Raw genomic sequence first — 20,358 nt, 5'->3', positions numbered from 1 at the left:
GAGACAAAAACATTTAAGATTAAGAGATGTAAAAAGAAAAATCATATGCACATGTATAAGCTACACATATTTACTGTATAAAGTCCGTGTGGTAAATACGCATATAAAAAATCACACCAAACCACTGATGGCAGTCCATTCATTCAGTAGAAGGGAGTGAAACATATTATGTGTATGGAATTGACTGGAACATCCAGTATCCAGGGGTAGTAGGCTGGGGCAGAAGGGAGAAGGTAGACTTTTCCTATATGCATGTCTTTACATTTTTAATATTATACAAGGAGCAGGGACTCCTATATTATGTTCCTCAAAAGCAAAAGCTAGTGTATGAATTATATCATTTACAGCACATCACGATCTGAGGACTGGTTTTTTTTTTTTTTTTTTTCCAAGCAAGCTCCATGTCCAGCATAGAGTCCAATGTGGGGCTTGAACTCATGATGTAGAAATCAAGATAATGGAGACCTAAGCTGAGATGAAGAGTCAGATGCCCAACTGACAGAGCCACGCAGCCACTCTCTGAGATCTCTTTCTAGTCCTACCCCTAGCTTATCTGAGCATCTGCTGTGAAACAGGAATGGTTTACCCGGGACTGGCTTTTCCTCTCTTCCCTGTGACCTTGTTGCGGTATTTGATTAATCTGGGCTTCACTCTGCTCCTTTGTAAAACCAGGGAGTGGAGCTGGTGGGTGTCCAAAGACCCTTCCAAAGCCAACGATCTGTGATTCTATCATCAGATCCTTCTGTGCTCTGAGACTCAAAAGTCCTAGATCAACGGTTATTGGGGTCGCTTCCCAGGGAAAGAGACCAACACAGAAGGCTCCACACTTACCTGAAGTCCGTCATTTCCACTGAAGTAAAATAATGGCTCAGCGATGGGGATGACGTGTACACATGGGTCAGCTAAAACAAACAGCAACACGTTAAACAACCACACGCATCACAGATGGATTATCTTGCATATCACGTGACAAAGCAAACCCACTCATAGAGATTCCACGCTAGCTCGGAATTCACTTATTCAGAAGCTCTGAATGGAGAAATGGGAAGGTGTGGGCCTTACCTATCCCAACAAAAACTCAACATTCATTTAAAAGAACCTCATTTCTAAGGAGCAGGTGAGCAGGCTGAGAGTTTCGACATCTCTCACATGTCGTGTGGACACCTGCAGCCTTCGTGGTGAGCGTGGTCACCATGGACCCTGGAGCCCCCACAGACTCCAAGGACCCTGGGAAGGAGACAACACTGAAGTAGCTGGGAAGGCGGCACAACAGGCCCCTCAGGACCCGGCCCTTCACCAGACAAGGGCTTGTTCTCTCCTTTCCGTGGAGCTTCGTTGTAGGGAGACATGGCCATGGAAGCCCCGGGTTGGCACTTTCCCCAATGAAGGGACCGAGGGAGGCTGGCCTGTAATCGCAGTTCTTATTTTATGCATCAGATTCTGCAGCCACACACCAAAAATGACACCTGTGTACCCAGGTTTCACACCCACATGTTCTACCGAAGTTAGTTCAGCCTTCCACTCCAAGAAACAAAGCAAAACTAAAGCTACTCCTACTACACACCATTTTTCCTAATTTTCTCCCTCCCGAACCCCCCCCAGCACTAGCCATGGTCCTGAAGTTGGCACGTATCCTTTTCATGCAGGTTTTTATAAATGTAATACCCCCTCGTGTAATCATAACAATTCGTAGTTTGTGTTTTTATTCAAATAAAAGGTGCCATATTCTGCATTCTTCTGTGACTTTTTTTTTTCACCCAAAATTACATTTGATAGTTGCTCACAACAGTATGTTGAGAAGGAGGTCATTCACGCTGACTCCTAACTACTGCAGAGATCCCATGAAATGATTACACCAACTTTTCCATTCCCCTACTCTGGTGATGTGCAGCATTTGCAATTTTCTATTATCACATACTATGCCCAAGTCATCTTCCAGGAACATTTCTGTGCCTCTCTTCTGATACTGTGACAGTTTCTCTTGAGTATGTGCAGACAAATGGGATCGCTGGGTCCAAGAGTGGGTGCATCTCCAACCCACCTAAATCTTGCCAAATTGTTATCTCAGCACTGGGCAGTGTTCCATTTCCCACAGCCTTGCTGGCACTTCATGTTGCCAGATTTTTTAAAAAATTATTGCCAATTTAAGGAGTATAAAATTGTTTTACATTGTTTCAATTTGCATTATTACAAGTGGGGTTGAGTATCTTTTCAGGTGTGTTGATGAACTCCTTTGGGATTTTTCACCTTTGATTTGCCTCTTGGTTTCCTGTCTTTCTCTCGGGTTGTCTGTTCCTTGGTATCCGTATTTTCTGTATCTGAAGTGTTTGGTGTTATATTCTGGACACTAGCTGCTCTTCTGTTACCAGTCTCTTCTTGTCTTTGATTAGCCTTTTCATCACCTTTCGGAGGTGGGAATCCTAGCCTGGTAGGACTTGAGGACAGGTAGTTGAATGTACTTACATTGCACTTTTGTGAAACTGGCATTTGAAGGTTAAATGCCTTGGTCTTCTGCAGACAGCTTCCAGCATAAATAAGGAGGATTTAGCTACACTCTCTACCAGGAACCCAGCTCTGGGGCTGGAGTGAGCCCACTGCCAGGCTGACTCCTGCCTCGGCTGAAGTCAGTCAGCCTTAAAGGTGTTTTGGAAGGTTCAGCGGCCTCCAATGGCACCCTGGTGCTGAGGTGAGTGGCCCAGCTGCACCCATGACGGCTCAGTGCCCTCTCACCCCAATGAGTAGCAAGCAGCAGACACACCCCAAAAAGCAGTGCCTGAGGGCACCTCTGCTCATTTTGTTTCCCACCCAATTCCAAACAGAATCTCAAGGAGCTTACATTCCCACAGTACACTCCCACTGAATTCACCTGGTGACAATTCAGTCCCTTCAAGGTGGAGCAGAGGGGCTCAGAGGACCTACAGTAAGTACGCTTCCAATCTTGTATTTTTGCTGTGATCTTTATAAGAACATGACCTAAGAGGCATTACCACCCCTTCCCTTCTTACTAACAAAGAAAACAGCATGAGGAAAGTGTATGAAACCTGCTCAAGGTCACTCTGCGCATAAGGAATTCAGTCCTAGAGGTTATAGACACTAAAACCCACTTTCTTTACATTGGAGGATGAAGGAGAAGGAAAGTGCCCTGAATATCAAAGAGGAAAGAAGCAGAAAGTGGTAAGAACTTTAGGGGAAAAAATGACTGAGTCATCTTATAGTTTTTGAGCCTCCGAGAAAGAATCCTGCCAGAGGCAATGGAGGAATAAGAAAGTGGCTCTCACAGGGCTGCTGAGAACATTGGGGAGGAAGAGGAGGAGGACGTTATAGATGGGATTTATTTTTCCAAGCCCTTCCCTACATACACACACATACACACATATACATACACACACGCACACATACACACGTGCACACATACATACGTACACGTGTGTACATGCACACAGATATACACATATAAACATTTGCAGACATAAACAAATGTGTTATGGCAGGGGTGATGTCCTTCCAACCTTTTCTATTCCCACTCTCCCCTCCTTCTTCTTTAACCTTTAGGGCCTAGTATTGTTTTGCACATAGTCCTAGTCTCTCAGAAAAAAAAAAAATTAAGCTAAAATTTTACATTAAGAGCTGGAATGACAAACCAGATCACTTTCAGTGTCTACTCTGATTCTTTTCAGTGACACGGTCCCCTGCTGTCATTGAGACATGTCCACATACCTGAGAACAGTTAACCACACTACGATGGGTCCAAAGACATGAAAAGGGGGTCTTCTCACCCCTGGCTCTGGAGTCCTATGCCGTGCCTACAAGGCTGGATGCACACTGAGCTAGGCACCCGTTGAGTTGACTACCGGAGTTGGGCAGAGTGGCTAATTTGAGACCAGGGACATATCTTCCCGGCGTTAGCAAAGGAGTGATTGTTAACGCCTCCATCAAGCACACGGGCCAGGGTAACACAATCCGTAGCTAACCTAACCGACTGGTTTAGCAGAGCAAGCACCCCAGTGGGAAGAGAAGAAAACTGGCAGTGGAATAAGGGAAGGGCTAGGAAAACTGTTTAGAAGGGAGGTGGGGTGGAGGTGGGGTAAGCCTGGTGGTGGGTATTAAGGAGGGCACGTATTGCATGGAGCACTGGGTGTAGTGCATAAACAATGAATTTTGGAACACTGGAAAAGAAATAAAATAAAATAAAATTTAAAAACAAAACAAAATACAATGGGAAGGGTATGTGCTATGGTGAGTGCTATGAAGTGTGTAAACCTGGCGATTCACAGACCTGTACCCCTGGGGCTAATAATACATTATATGTTAATAAAAATTTTAAAAATTTAAAACAAAACAAAACAAAAAAGATTTCACACTTAACTATTAAAAAAAAAAAAAGGCAAGACAATAATGCAAAAGCGAGGACATGTGTTCCACCATCCACTCCCATTTACCTTCCATATCCAGAAACTTCTGTAAGTTGGCCTGAGTGAATGAAAGAAAGGGGCTCTTGTCCCGACAGTAAGACTAATATCCCTAAGTTCTCACTTCTGTTTCTGAACATATTTGGTTGAGATCCCAGGGGGCAGAAGCTTTGTCACCTCTCTGGGCCTTAACTTTTATCATCTGTAAACTAGACCATTCTTTAAAAAAAAAAAAAATGTTGTACAGAGTTCTTTATATGCATCCCATAGGCACCTGTGGATATACAGGGGAAGTATAGCAATTTCCATTTATCAGAGAAGGAAGCAGCCCGAACTTGCTCGAACTTGCTCGAACTTGCCTCAGGGATCATGCCAGACCTTGTTCCTTTGCCACTACACACCAATGAGCTAAAAATACCTACAGGATCTGCTCCTGTCAGGTTCTGTGCAAGAGATATGGCTCTACAGTGAATGATTAACCTCCACTCCCCTTTGACATAAAGAATTCAGTCCGGAACACGTGACATGTGTGGATGTTGAATCATCTCATTTCTGCTCAGCAAATGCAAAACCCCGGGATGAAAAAAGCAATCAAGAGGGAAAAGGCAAGAGGCTATTCACTCAGCAACTTGCTCTGGAAGCAGGTGAAAGAAAAAGAGGAAAGGGGGCTCACAGGTAAGATTTAAACACGGAAAAGAAGGAGGAAGAAATGCCCAATAATCATCTCAGAACACAAGCCCCTGTGACCAAAGCAGCAATCAAATAACACGCCCCTGGGTGTCCAGAAACTAACTCCGGGGTGACCAAGATGGACTTGCCTCCTGGCGAAGCTTTCATAGGAATCAGATGGAAACCAGAAGGTGACTCACACCAGTCTACCTGTCAGCTGCAGAGAAGGCTATAAGAGATGACAGGCTGGTCTTGCTTAGACCCTTACCAAATACTTTTCTGGGTCTGGCTGTGAACCCAACCAGCCCTCATGCAGAGGCTGCATGCCCTCATCTTGCACCAAGGGCATTGTCCTGCATTTCCTGCTCTAAGAATAAAGCCACCATCTACCCATTCACCTACCAGGAGCCTGGAGTCATATTCTCCTGCATACCCACATGCAATCAGCCATAAAGTCCCCTTGAGTGAGAAGACCTCTTTAACCTCGCTGGAATATTCCTTATCCACCCTGCCACTGCCCTGGGTCAAAGCCCCCACATCTGTCACTGGGACTACTGCTGTACCTTCTAACTAAGCTCTCAGCCTCCAGTGTTTCTCCACGACCACCAGGAAGGGCTAACATGAACAGCTGACCATGTCAACAAGATGAAAATGTTTCAGTGCCTTACCAAAGAGTAGGAAAACCTTCACACCTCATCCCTGAAAGGCCCCACCGCACAGTAGGCACTGCAGGACAGATCCCCTAGTATTACCAAGAACACGCCTACCTCATATTTTAAGACTCATCCTGAGTATCACCTCCTGCAAGATGCCCTCCAAGCTTCCAGCCACACCTCAGGTAGTGTAGATGACCCTCCTTTGAGCTTGCAAAATATTCTGTACGCTTCTCCTCTGTAGAACATATCCCACTGTCTAGAACTGTCTGTCTAACCACGTCCTCTCCCTCCACTGAGCCCCACTGATGGCCCAGACTCTGTGACTGTGGCTTTCTGGCACATCACCAGTCCCCCATGACATGACAGGTCGAATCAAACTTAAGACCAGAGTGAGGAGACCGAGCACTGTCCTCCAGGACGCATTTTGCTGGAGGGCAGGGCTCCTTTCTGAGGCTTGGCACCACAGAAAATCCATTTCTAAGCATCAGTTTCTGCCAAAATGCAGACAAAGAATCCAAGCCTGAAGCTACTTACGTAATCATTCGAAGAGCCCACATTCTACTGTTAAGAACTCTGTAAACAATGCTTATGATATAATTACCCTCTCCATGAGCAGGTGAGGCCATTCCTCCTCAGCAGCGCACTCCTCTGGAATCTTGAGCACGACCAAGAAGGTTTTATTCGATGATAACTCAAGTATTTCATTTGCATCTTCATCAATGTAAGTTACTAAAGGGCGGAGGGAGAGAAAAAGTAAAAGTAAAGTAAACACATGCTTAAAATAACAATTTGTTCCACTGGCTGCTAGAAATGACACTGAACATTCATCAAGGATAAAGGCTAGTCACAGGAAGCAAGGACAGGCAGAAATGTTCTGTCTTCTTGGAGATACCACATAAAGACAGGAGCCTCCATTTATGATAAAACTTGTTCGTTTTATACCATAAGAGCTCCCAGATTCCACTGAATACAAACTGGGGGGAAAGCCAGTGGGAGGGAGTGGGAAGAACGCGAATTTCTTGGTTGAACGAAACCTGCAGGCTTAGCTACGTCCACAGGTATCTGTCAAGGCAGGCGCTGGGATAGGCTCCGGGAGCGAACAATGGGTGACGGGAGCCAGGGACTGGGAGCAAGGAACTTCAGTGAATCACCCCAGTTCCAGGCTATCAAAGACCCTGAGGAGGAAGAGACATCATGGACAGAACCGAATGGGGACGTGGGGACTAGACATAAGCACGTGAGCCATGTCCAGACATCTCCTAGAAGACGGAAGATGGGCAGGGAAGCCACCACTCTGCAGTCTGTCCCACAGGAGAGAAATGTTGACACACTCTTTTTTTTTTTTTTTTTTTTTTTTACACTCTCTGTTTATAAAAGGGAAACCAAGCTGCACTCAGAGCCCAAGGGCCGGAGGGCCTTGCATTCCTGGCACAGTGAGTTCTGCGTGGCTGCTGGTGCTCTAATGATGGTGAGCTAATTGATTTTTAAGCAGTTAAAGCTAAAGGAAAAACACACAAGGCCAGGAGCCAGGAGCTAGAAGCTGGCACTCGTGGTAGCAGCTCTGCTCCCCTGGCTCTCCAGTGGCCTCCCCGCCAGGCCCGCACAGGAACGCACAGGAACCACCTCTCCAGCCCTGAGAAAGGCGTGGGTGGCCGAACCAGGAGCTCACCTTGCCCATAGCCTTGACTCTCAGATCTCATGCTTCAGACAGAACACAAGCAGCCTCTCTGGCTGGACTTAGAAAAGGCCCTCGGTGTTTGATAGAAAGGCAGATGAAAAGCACTAAGAATCCTAATACTTATTCCCTGGGAAGTATGAGGAGAAAGGGAACGTGCAGAACAGAGTTCCCAGAGACTGAGATGACCAGTTCAGAGTGGCCGGCTCAAGGCTGGACCCCAGCGAGCCTGGATCTGGGGAGGGTTCCCTCCATGCCCTCCCAGTTGGTACCTCCTGTTAGTACAAACAATGTAGCTTATGCTGATCACCATGCCTTCTGGGGATCTGGAATTTTAGTATGGGTCGGGCAAAGGCTGCCTCCTTGACCAACCCAGGAAAACCCTGGGCCCTTAGCCTCTGATCAGCTTCCCCAGTAGACAACACTTCTCACGTGTTGTTAAATCTCATTGCTGTGGCAGTTACGGGGGTCCTCAAGTTTGTGCCTGGTTTCCTCTGGATTTTGCTTTATTTCATTTTGCTATGATAAATCACAAGTGATGGGATTTGACGTGGGGTCTGGGAGCAATTGGTCAAGAAAGAATTCTTGATAAGTTTTTCAGTGTAAAAAGGTTGGTTTTATTAAAGCAGGGGGACAGGACCCAGGTGCCCTGGGGTTGTGAGGAGCAATTCACGAGATACTTTTAAGTTAGCAGAGGTAGAGACAAAGGAAGTTTCCAAAAGAATTTTCATACATCAAAGAGGACTTCAGGGATCCCGGAGGCCTATCAAGCTTAGGTGTTTTTTTGTTTGTTTGTTTGTTTTGTTTTGTTTTGTTTTGTTTTGTTTCCTCTAGAAAGGCATTAACTTAAAGACACTTGGGAGTTCCTGGAGGGGTGTCTTGCTCTGCCTTGAGTCAAATATTTGTCAACAGGCTGCAAGTTTGAAGGAATTTAATTTTATCTACATTTCCTTTTGCCTTTGTTCCCCACATCAGTAATCATCTCTATGACAATATGCTGAGTCCCATGAATTCTCCCAGCAATTCACTGCATCTCGGAGGGATACTGAGGACCCCAAACCCAGGGAATTATCCCCTGCAGACTTATGTGTTGTAAGTCGTGATATTATTTCCTCTGACAATAAAGTTATGTCTTCATAGCTGAAACCTTGCCAAGTACAGGAAATTGTAGCAAAACAAGAAAAAAAAATACTAATAATCCTTTAATCAACAAGTTTCCCTCACATTTTATGTTATATATTTTAAGTCTTGGGGTGCCTGGGTGGCTCAATCGGTTAAGTGTCTGCTTTCTGCTCGGGCAGTGATCCCAGGGTCCTGGAACCAATGGGTAAGGAGTGAGCAGGAGGCAAGATCCAAATGCAGACCTCAATTTCTAGAAGTCTGCCAATGAAAAAAGAGAAAGAGAATAAACATTTCTAAAATGTCGTAGCAAGATTCTGATGGAAGAAGGTTTTGAAGGACAAACAATGCTAGCACATTTCAAGAGGCCCAAGTTGAGAAAAGCCTGAGGATGCTTAATGAGATGTGGACAGATTTGATGGTCCATGGGTCAGGAGAAGCTGGGGAGGCTCCTGTGGAGAGCACAGGTGAAGACATTGGTCCTGGGGAGGTGGAGAAACCTATGAGAGGGGAGGGCAAGAGAAACAGGGGACAACACAATGAAATTTCAAGGACCAGGGCCTACAGATTTGCTACTAAGTTCCTGTCCCCAGGGAATGGGCTAGTTTACAACTTGCTAATGCTGTCTGCTGAGGATTTTCCCATGAGTCACCCTACACCAGGAGCATTGCCTTGTGCAACACGTCTGCCTGCCAACATGCCTTGACAATATGGCTCTTCCACCTAAGGCAAAGACAAAACAACCTATTCAACACATGGCACTTCTAACGTCCCTGCTTACATCTCAGGACCATAGCGCTCCTACTCATGGAAACACCTGTATGGAAAGACAGTAAAGAAGTCAGGCAGAAAGCTGTAATGTTGAAGAATATCACATAATGGTCCTTAGAGTGCTAAATCTGATCACCTTTAAGTTACATCTCTAAGCATCCACCTACTTGTCACCCTTTGGCTTGCATAATACTTAAAATTCTTTGCCCCGTCCAACAAGACTTTCATTAGTAGCATGTTACTTGGGTCTCTCTCCTCCCTGGCTGGGGTAACTCAGTGAGAAAAGCAGAACTCCTGAAGATGCTTAATGGATCTTTTAAATTGTCCAGGAAGAAGATGACTTTGAGAGAGAATGAAAGAGAGGGGAAAGCTCTTTTACCATTTATTTACATCAAGGAATTTATGCTTCTTTAGGGAAAAGAAGAGATTCCATCATTATCTTTTCCCTGAAGTATGGAGACAAAACCAAGCCCCCAGACCCAACAGGACTCCCTGGGCTCTGTTCCCCAGATTGGCCACTTTAAAAAGATTTCATTGTCTGCCATGTGTGTAAACAGCCCCGGCTCCATGCCTGGAGCTCAGCCACGATCCTCAAGTTGCCATCACCTGAACAGCATGTCAAGGGCAAAGTGATGGGAGACCCGCCCCAGATGCAGGCAATAAAGTCTGTACAGTCTGTAGAAAATTAACAGTAATAAAACAGACCACAGGTGACAGTAGTTCTTAACAATGTCAGTGACAAGATACACCTCCGTGCTGAACACCCCACCCTGGGTACCCCAATGTCCCCTCCTCAACGCATTACCCCTTCTACGCTGGGACCTGTTGATTGTCCACATCTGTGTGCATGCCAGCTCCACAGTTATTAACATCTCTGCCTCTGAGCCTCGATCTGCTTCTTACAGAGCCTGGCGACAGGAGACTGAAGAGATGGCGGGGTGGCGGGCGGGGTGGGACGACAGAGGGAAAATGGCGAAGCCAGCTCCTGAGGAACCTCGCTTCTTAACGAAGCCAGCCCTACATGCAGCCTTTGACTCTGTCAACACTGCGCTTTTCCAGACAGCAGTGTTTTCCCCACGGTGCCCAGAAGTTCTGTGAATTCGATTCCTATCACCAGCTTGGCCATGAGGCAATGCCCAATTACTGCACATGCTCATCCCACAGTCACTTACAGAGCCACTCTGGGTGAGGCTGGGACCATAAAGGAGGGGAGCCCTGTCCCTGCCCCTTTCACCCATGGCATTTCCTCCATCCCATACTGCCTCCTGTGACTCTCCCCAAAGGCCCAGACTCCTGAGGGCTGAGATGCCAAGTGAAATCAAAGTATTTCTCAGATTTAAAAAATATGAAAGTGTGCAAATCTCTGTACAGAATTAACATTTGAAAATATAATTTTTTAGTTATTTATTTGAGAGAGACAATGAATGAGAGAGAGAGAGAGTGGGGGTGTGGGGAGAGGGAGAGGGCAAAGCAGACTCCCCACTGAGCAGGGAGTCCAACATGGGGCTCCATCTCCGGCCCCTGGAATCATGACTGGGACTGAAGGCAGATGCCTAACTGACTGAGCCACCCAGGTGCCCCTGAAAATACAATTTTACAATAACATTGAAAGTGAAGTTTGCACTACAAGCATTACAGATTTCTTCCCTGGATATTATTCAATGAACTCTCATGTCCCTTGAGAAACGATGGAAGGAGAGCGAATCCCTTCCTCTGCAGATTGCTGTTGGGCAGGTGAAGAGGTCCACTGATTTTTAAGAATGGAAGATAGCTCTTGGGTCTTGGGCTTTAGAATCCCTAACATTAAACCAACTGGATCTGCTGCATGCTCCATTGTTCTAGGCTCCAGAGGCCAACAGACAAATCAGCCAATGCTCAGGAGAGCACCACCTAATTGTGATGGGACAAGTTTGCATGGCTCAACTTTGGTTTCAACATCCACATGTGGGAGTTGATGGGAAGAGAGAGTATGAAAGCTCACACTAAAACTCCTACCCTCAGCATGTTGGAGGAGGTGCAGCACCTCTTATCAACTTCTTCCTAACTCGAAACCAGCCTGTGGCCTCAATGGATCACCGTCCCACCTCAACTATACCTATAAGTAATTAAGCAAACAAGGCGCCTGCCTGAGAAACCCACATGCTGGAGGTTGGCATATACCACCAAATTTCCCTGTTCTTTGAGGGACTTGAGACAGGAGAGGAAGAGGCTGGGAGAAGAATAGGAAGTGAAGGGCAAATGTAGTTTCTGAAGAAAACTCCCAAGACCCCTTCTGGAGAGACTCTGGGACTCCTCATCCAAGACTGGGTTTATTAAGAAGAATCTGACTCAACCCAAATCCATGTGGAGACCAGGTCACCCTCAAGAGTATCCCAACTCCAGAAAAAAACCCTACCCCTGCAATAACCCTAATTACAAATAAAAACAATTTTCTTTTTTCTTGTTTTAAAACTGAAATGACTGCCCACTGGAGGGTGCTCTATTTATGTATCATGAAAACCTTCATATCAATAATCATAGAAAATTTAAAAAGCTTTAAAATGGCATGGAAGACTGTATCATGCAGTCATTTAAAAAAAAGTGCCACAAATAACTTTTAGTGGATTAGCAAATGGTCTCAATATAGCATTAAAAATCCTAAAGGTAGGGGCGCCTGGGTGGCTCAGTGGGTTAAAGCCTCTGCCTTCCGCTCAGGTCATGATCCCAGGGTCCTGGGATCAAGTCCCACATCCGGCTCTCTGCTCAGCAGGGAGCCTGTTTCCCCAGCTCTCTCTCTGCCTGCCTCTCTGCCTACTTGTGATCTGTCTGTCAAATAAATAAATAAAATCTTTAAAAATCCTAAAGGTAGGCCCCAAAATAATTAAAAAACAATGATCAGGGTGCCTGCGTAGCTCAGTCGGTTAAGCATCCGACTTGATTTCAGCTCAGGTCATGATGGCAGGGTGGTGAGATCGAGCACCACAAAGGGTTCCACACTGGGCGTGGAGCCTGCTTAGAATTCTCGCTCCCTCTCCCTCTGCTTCTCCACCCACCCACCTTGGCACATGGTCATGCTCTCTCTCTCTAAAAAAAAAATAATAATAAAATTATATATATATATATATATATATATATATATATATATATAAAATAAAATACAATCACATCTCAAATTATTTTTAAAATGCAAGTAAGAAAAAGAAGAAAGTATAGTGAAATTTTAATAATTTGGATGTGTTTTATGGGTAATTGAACACATATTATTTTTAAATTCATAATAAATAATAAAAATGAGCGCACCTGGGTGGCTCAGTCAGTTAAGTGTCTGCCTTTGGCTCAGGTCACCTTCCTAGGGTCCTGGGATCGAGCCCAGCATTGGGCTCCCTGATCTGCGGAGAACTTGCTTCTCCCTCTACCTCTGCTGCTCCCTTTGCTTGTGCTCATTCTTACTCTCTCCCTCAAATAAATAAGATTTTTTAAAAAACTTTTTTTATTTTAAAAAATAAATAAGTGGTAAATAATATATGTAAATTACATAGTTAGCACCATGTATGGTTTTAGTCTGTAAACACATACAACACAAATATAATAGTTATTTCCAAAATAAGTTAAAGTAATGACAGCATATAGAGACATGATTCTACAAAGTTTTTTTTTTTTAAAGATTTTATTCATTTATTTGACAGAGAGAAATCACAAGTAGGCAGAGAGAGAGAGAGAGAGAGAGAGGAAGAGAAGCAGGCCTCCTGCTGAGCAGAGAGCCCGACGTGGGGCTCGATCCCAGGACCCTGGGATCATGACCTGAGCCGAAAGCAGAGGCTTTAACCCACTGAGCCACCCAGGCGCCCCTGATTCTACAAAGTTTTTAAGACGCTTTCAAATGAGCTATTCATTATTCATCATTATAATAATGTACTGGGTATATCAGATGAAGTACAATAATTATTTTGCCAGAAAAATGATAAAAAATTTCAACTAAACAGTGTAGAGAAACAATAAAATATAAATTAGTGTCTAAGTAAGTTAAAAGTTAAGAAATTTTCAGGATCTGGTGGGCAGAGTTTGAAGTAAAACATTGGTCTCCATACTTCAGTCAGAACTTACTAAATAAAGAAATGAAATAAAACAAAGAACCACAGGATAGCTACCATCCCAAGCCCATTTTCAATTCATATTATAAATAATGAAATAGCAATGAGCACATCTTCCATATCAATGGAAGTCCTACACAAGCATTAAACAAGTTCTTAAAATGCATCAACTTAGTCCTGTTTAAATCCTCTTACCTCCAATAAGACATAAGCTTATTATGATGACTATAATGAGACCTAGGAAAACAGAGGCGATGACCATCCACAGTTTGCACTTTCCAATCAATTTCTTATTACAGGAACTCCAAGGGTTCTCCTCCTTCTCCTGGAAAGCAGAGGGACACTGTGAGGCAGTCACTGGTTTCCAGAAGCACTTCTGTACTCTTGCGAAGGCAGCAGGATCCTGCCCTCTCCAGGCCACACTTCACAGAGTCAGGTTTACAAAGAGGCAGAATGGAACCTCACAAGAAGTGGAGTCGGGGGGGGGGGGGGGCACCTGGGTGGCTCAGTGGGTTAAAGCCTCTGCCTTCGCCTCGGGTCATGATCTCGGGGTCCTGGGATCGAGCCCTGCATCGAGCTCTCTGCTCAGCAGGGAACCTGCTTCCTCCCTCCTCTCTCTCTGCCTGCCTCTCTGCCTACTTGTGATCTCTCTCTGTCAAATAAATAAATAAAATCTTTAAAAAAAGAAGAAGAAGAAGTTGGCGGGGAGGGGGGGTCCTGGGTGGCTCAGGTGGTCGACTCAGGTAATGGTCTCAGGGTCCTGGGATCAAGCCCCGCATTGGGCTCTCTCTCTCATAAATAAATTTTAAAAAAAAATTTTTTTTAAGTGAGGGGGAAAATACCCTAGGGGCTCTGAGGTGGGGAGGTGGGGGCAAAGCAAGACTTTGGAGGATGGACAGAGAAAGGCAGATGGACAGAGCAACCTCAATGCTGAGTCATAACCAGGCTGGCCAAGAGAATCCTCTGCCCGCGTGGGTTCCAGAAGGAAGTCATGGTCGTTAAGATTAGAGATAGTGAAAGGTCCGAGCATCCTTGGGAAGGTTTTCAGTGCCGCCAGAGCAGTCTGGACTTAACTGGGTGTGTGCTGGGGAATTGTGAAAGGTTTTGGAGCACAAGAGCTGAGTTGAAGATGAAGAGAAAAACGATGTGTAGTTTAGAGTGAGCATGCCAAGGACAAGCAAAGAGACTACTGCTGTGCCCTGTGCTACGTAATTAGGGCCTGGGAAGGGAAATGAAAGGAAGGATGGGAGCGACACCAGGAAGCAGGCTGCAGTGGGTGTAGTGAGGTCACAACTTGGTCACTTGGTTGGTCGCTGACACCATTTCCTTTCAGTCAAATGGTACTGCAAGGGAGGCACTAGCCCGTCTCCAAGATGCTGTCAGAGAGAGCAGGCGGGACGGATGCCTGCTGCGGGATCACGGCAAAGCTGGCACCTGCTGTCCACAGCTCCCCCCACCCCCACCCCGCATCACAGCGCAGAGCTCCAGGCTATGAGCGTGCCTGGCTGTCATGGGGTCAGTCTCCACTGGGGGCCACCCCCTGTCCCCTGCCCCTACCAGCTTCTGGGACTCTGTCCTTGCTTCCCACAGAGCCGTCAGGGAATTCTCACACAGAGACCATGGATTCCGGTGGGGGGACAAGTGTGGTTCTGTACCTGCATTCCACGCCTATGCCTGAGGGCAATGACTGCCTCATTCAGCAAGTTCCAGAAGCTCCCTAGCCCCAACATCTTCAGCTGTAAAAGTAATAGATCCAGCTCCCAGGGCTGTTGTAAAGACCAGAGATTGTGGGCATGAAGCACTTGCTACACAAATGTTAGGCACCCCACACATGGGAGCTGTCATTCTCCAGTCCCACAGAGCAGCACCTGGTCGACTTTTTCTCCCTCATGCCTGTGGTGATGGCCACCAGAGAAGGAAATCGTTCACTTCAGGACGACAGTTCAGATGCGCTCAGTGAGAGGTTCCCAAGCCTGGCAGCATGTCCAAATCAGCTAAGGAGGAATTTAAACCGCGCACACCTAGGCCCTCCCTAGACATGGGAGACCAGATTGTAGTGGAGGTGGGGGTAGGTCCCAGCCTGTAATTTTTTTTTTATTCATTTGAGAGACAGAGAGAGAGCATGAGTTGGGGGGAAGGAGGGCAGGGACAGAGGGAGAGGGAGAAACCGACTGGACATGGGGCTCCATCCCAGAACCCCGAGATCATGACCTGAGCTGAAGGCAGATGCCTAACTGACTAAGCCACCCAGGTGTTCCCCCACTCCACTAAACCCCCCTCCCCAGTGTGTAATTTTGAGCCACCCAGAGTGAATCAGTTGCTTTATCAGGGTTGAGACCTGTTCTGAAACCTTGTCACTCTCTCCAGGAGCCAGATCAGATCTCTCCTCTTGCTGAGACCTCCCTGCCATGTCAATCATGGAGAGATCCTCCAGAACATGAGCTGTCCACACAGCTCATTGGTCCCTGCTTTGTCTGGTTTCAAATATAAACAGATACCAGCCTATCTTCCAAGGTAAACTGAAACCAGAGAGAAGGAGGGGTGTCTCTTAAACTTCCTCATTCCTTTATCCCACTTTTGTGCCTCAGTCAGGTATTAGGCTCTTAATACACTGTAGAAGGTTCTAGAACTTTTAAGAAGGTACTTGGGAAAATTCTAGAGTAGAGGTCACACTCTGGAGACCCTGAATATATACTTTACACTGGCTCTTCTGGTCGGGTGTGAGGGGAGCAGTAAAAGAAACGTCTGGACAGAAGAAAATGCTTTTGAGCTAAGTGTGTTTCTGGAGTCCAAGGACAGAGCCATCTCTCACCCCAACTGAAGACTGAAAACTCCAAAGCCACCAAAACCAAGGGCTCAATAAGGCACATGGAAAGTCCCAGGACAAGGAATCTTCAACTTCCCAGGGGACAGAAAGAGATCTTCCCACTTACAGAGCTCCTGAGGACAAAATGACTTCATGCCATTTTCAAACCTGATACCAGAAGCAGCCGGGACCATAAGATCGGTACAAAATGAAAGGGGCTGGAGTCTCAGATGAGCCGCAAAACAAGGGTCAGTGAATTTGGCCTCTTGTGCTTTCACTTATGATTTCCCTTAGAAATAATAAATTAGGACCCTGGTGCTATGAGGAGACCATTACTCTGACTTCCTAGGGAGAGTTACCTCACAAGCACACAGCCCTCGCCTGTAGGAAAAGTCTCTTCCTGTCCAGCCCAAAGCTGCCAACATACAGCCTGGCCCCTTCATTGTCTCCCATCAGACCTAGGGGAGAGACACTATCCTGTGCCAAATTAACCTTCACAGACTTTAAGTCATTGTGAAATAGTCCACCAGCTTACTCTCAACCCAAGAATAAATTAACAGTGCTTCTTGGCTCCTTGCACACTAGAATCAACCAAGAAATTTGTATTTTTTAGAAGTTTCCCCAGGAGATTCCACTGTACCCTGAGGGGGAAGAGCCTCTGATATAGTAGGTATATGCCACCTGTGCTGAGACTCCCCTAAAAACCCAGGTCAAAGGACACACTGCCTCCTTCACCAACATCTTCTTTCTCTCAGGCCCAAATTCCAGGTCACGGGGAGCAGCCACAGACAGGTTTTTCTATGGGGTGCTTTCCAGAGATTTTTGCAAACTGCATCTTATAGTCTACGATTGCATTATATGGCTGGAGAATTTTTGTGGCTTTCCTCTGAACAGGCCCCCAGATAGTCGCAACCCCTTTCAGATAAGGATCCAAATACAGGACCTAAGGCCCTGTACAATGGCAGGACTCTCTCTCTCTCTTTCTCGTAGATACAGAAAGCTTTTCTTCCCTTTGGCTTTCCTAGGAGCAGATATTATATACATCTGGAAAATTTTTCTTAGCACGTAGGAAAATCTGTACTTTGTCATCTCATTGTGGGATTTAATCCACTTGTCCACCCACAGAAAATCCAGCTGCTGCTTGTTCTAAATTCTGAATAATGCATAGCAATGGGGCTAATTTCCCTCAAGCTCCAAGCCTAGAACAAGCAAGGGAAAGAAGCTTTTTCTACTGCCTTTGTAGACTCGCCCAGATCCGCACGTCCAACTAGGAAGTTAGCCATGAGGTGGGGTGTCTTCTTCCCAACAGTCTCAAACTGAGCCTGGAGACAGCTTGAGATTCTCTCTCTCCTTCTCTCTCTGCCCTTCCCCCTGCCGCTTGCAGGTGCCTGTGTTCTCTCTCGCTCTCAAGAAATCAATCAATCAATCAATCAATCTTTTAAAAAATAAAATACACCTCAACTTATTCTATGTAACCAAAGAGAATGATTAATACGTTTAGATGAAAATGCTCTTAGCATATGTTTTGTTTTGTTTTGTTTATGTTCTTAGCATTTAGATGAGGGTTTGTTTGTTTTTCTCTCTCTCTCTTTTTAAATGTTTCCTGTTCAAATATTTGAATGCCCTCCAAGTGCTCACATACCCTTCACCTTCAGGCCATTCTGTCATTCCCCATAGTTTTTCTATTTGGTGACCTACAAAGCTAATTTATGAGGAAGTCCAGGCTATCAGTGTAGAGCTGGCTGATGAGGAAATAATTAGAACATGAAAGAGCCGTCTCTCCTGGGCAGGTACTAAACAATTATAAAATACTGATGCCCTACATGCGTGTGGCATGTTTTTCTACTCATCTATTTTCAGAAAGGCATTCCCAGGCCTCCCAGAGAAGCTTGGTTAACCACATTAACGACCATTTGACTGCAGACCTTAGCACCTTGCCACAAGGCACACCTTCTAGTGGTGAAACTGTCACCAAAACTCCTATGTCTAGATTCAGTCCCAGAAGTCACTGGTATGTTCTATCTAATATGAAGCAAGTATTCTCCAATCCACTCGGAGATCCTGCCTTGGAGGACTGACACAGCCAGCCCACAGAGAACAGACCATCTTCCTCCAGCCTTCATTCTTCTGTGGTGCTCATCTCTCACTCAAACATGAAGTCCCAAATCACTCTCCAAAGTACCTATAGGTCCTTAGAAGAGCAAACTTTACAGTGTTTCCAGGAATTGATCCCGAAGCAAAAGCAGTGCTTTCCCCTTTTGTTGTCCTTGCTTATCCCTGAAATCAACAGGCCAAGAGTCAAAGGGGTGGAAGTGGAGAAGTGGGACCTAGAAAGGTCAGGTTGGAGCCATATATGTATAGGGAGAGCTCCAAGCACCCTGTAAACCTCAAGCCAGCAGTAGGGGTTAATCAGAAGGTAGATGGCTGTGAATTCAAAGTCTCTGCTGTTTTACAAGCATTTGATGAGAATGAATAATGTTCCCATCTCTGCCAGGGCTGGACCAGAAAAGAGCTCAGCCTAAGCACCACCATGACTTCCTTTAGAGAATGAGAGGAGGGAAAGTGAAGGAGGCAGAGTCTAGTTCTTTGGGACAAAAACTTTGAAATTACTTCCCATCAACTGAGCAGAGCAAATTCACTCGCCTCTCCCGGTCTCTTTTCCTGCCAAATCAAAAGGCCTGATCAGTAAAGGACAGAAAGTGTGTGTGTGTCTGAGAATGTGAAGCGGGACAGGGGATGATGGGCATTGGGTGAGGGTTAGCGGGGGACGGTGGCAGGTGGCTGGAAGTGGCAAGGCAGCAAAGCTAAGGCAAGGAGATTCTGAAGTAAGAGCGACGACTCCATCTATCACTCTAGTTCTTCCATCCTTCTTGAAACAGAAAAAAAACTTCACTTAAAGTTACAGAACTTATGAAAACCACCTCTATCCCCGGGGATTTGCTCTGAAGAGGGGAGCCGCACACCTCCACGCCAGGGTTCCTCCAGTTCCTTGGAGGTCAAAGGGATGGAGGGGTCTCAGGGGCTCTGGCGGGCTCAGGCGGACGCGCACTCCCACGTCTGCTCCCTTCCGAAGATTCCAGGACGCACCAAGCTCTGCGTCCGCGACGCCTGGAGAGTTGGCTGGAACCCCGCAACTCTCAGGGTGCCAGGCCCGGGCCCTGGCCCGCAGCCCGGCTCGGAGTCCGCTCTCCGACACCGCCCGCCGCGGGGCAAGCAGGCCTTACCTGGGCTGGGCAGGGCTCCTCCACCGAAAGAGGGATGACCTGGACGGTTCCATTGAGAGGCTTCTGCTCCTCCGGCTGCCCTCCGAGCGCCTGGAGCTCCAGGTCTTCCCCCGGCGACGGGGATCTGGCCCCTTCCATGGACTGAGCGCTGAGCGGCCCGTGGGCAGCAGGGCGCACACACGCAAGGGTGCAGAGTCCAGAATGGACTCCCGAGCGGCTCGCTCTCCGCCCCCCGCGGGCGCGGCGGGCCGACCTCGGGCGGCGGGCGGGGCGCGGTGGGGCGGCGCTGGCGCTGGGGAGGCGCCCCAGGCCCCTGAGAGCCGCCGCGCCTACTGTGGGCTCGCGAGCGGAGCAGAGGAGGGCTGTTTTTCTGGTTTGTTCAGGGCGCTGCCGGCTCGGCCTTTCCCACTTCGCGCAGATCCGGAGCAGAAGCGGAGCCGAGGGCCCGGCCGGGTGGCGGCTGTGGCTGGGATGGGCCCGGCAGCGCGGTGCCGCGGAGGAAAGTGGACGTGGAGGCGTCCGGGAGCCATCTGCTGCCAGGGCTCGCCCGGCTTTCTCTGCCTAGCAGAAGTTCATTCATTTCATCAGCAAGGAACTCCGAGGCATCTCCTACGTGCCAGGCATCGTGCGAGGTTCCGAGCGGGTGAGAAATAAATGACGCCTTCCCTGTATGAGCCCAGAGTCAGGCAAAGAGACGGGATGGGGTGGTGGAGGGGAGGGCAGGCTCTGGACCCAGGCTGCCCAGGCGAATCCCCTTTCACACGGAGCCTACAGGGAGACCTTGGCTTCATCCTTCCTGCCAGCTTTCTTGTCTGTAAAGTTGCCAGCGTGTTAGTGTCTGCGTAATGGAGCTGTTGCCAGGATTAAAAGAGTTGATGTCAGTGAAGTCCTCAGAACAGTACCTACCAACATGTAGAAAACATTCACAAATGTTTATCATCTGCCTTTGAGAAGACGAG

General features: G+C 46.9%; 1 protein-coding gene across 1 annotated transcript in view; it reads right to left on the bottom strand.

Moving 5' to 3' along the window:
- C1H3orf52 (chromosome 1 C3orf52 homolog) overlaps window positions 1-19,641 on the bottom strand; it is a 28,735-nt gene extending 9,094 nt beyond the window's left edge. The window contains exons 1-4 of the mRNA XM_047724575.1: window positions 19,400-19,641; window positions 13,565-13,694; window positions 6,336-6,463; window positions 832-902 (exon numbers count right to left, since the gene is read on the bottom strand). Coding sequence (XP_047580531.1) covers window positions 832-902; window positions 6,336-6,463; window positions 13,565-13,694; window positions 19,400-19,537 — 467 coding nt within the window. The 5' untranslated portion in view covers window positions 19,538-19,641. The remainder of the gene's footprint in view (window positions 1-831; window positions 903-6,335; window positions 6,464-13,564; window positions 13,695-19,399) is intronic.
- Between the last annotated feature and the right edge of the window lie 717 nt (window positions 19,642-20,358).

The sequence above is a fragment of the Lutra lutra genome, chromosome 1 (genome assembly GCF_902655055.1).
Source record: "Lutra lutra chromosome 1, mLutLut1.2, whole genome shotgun sequence".
In the NCBI taxonomy this organism is placed as follows: domain Eukaryota; kingdom Metazoa; phylum Chordata; class Mammalia; order Carnivora; family Mustelidae; genus Lutra; species Lutra lutra.
Note: the sequence above shows the minus strand (reverse complement) of the source record. Positions and strands in the feature narration are given on the sequence as shown.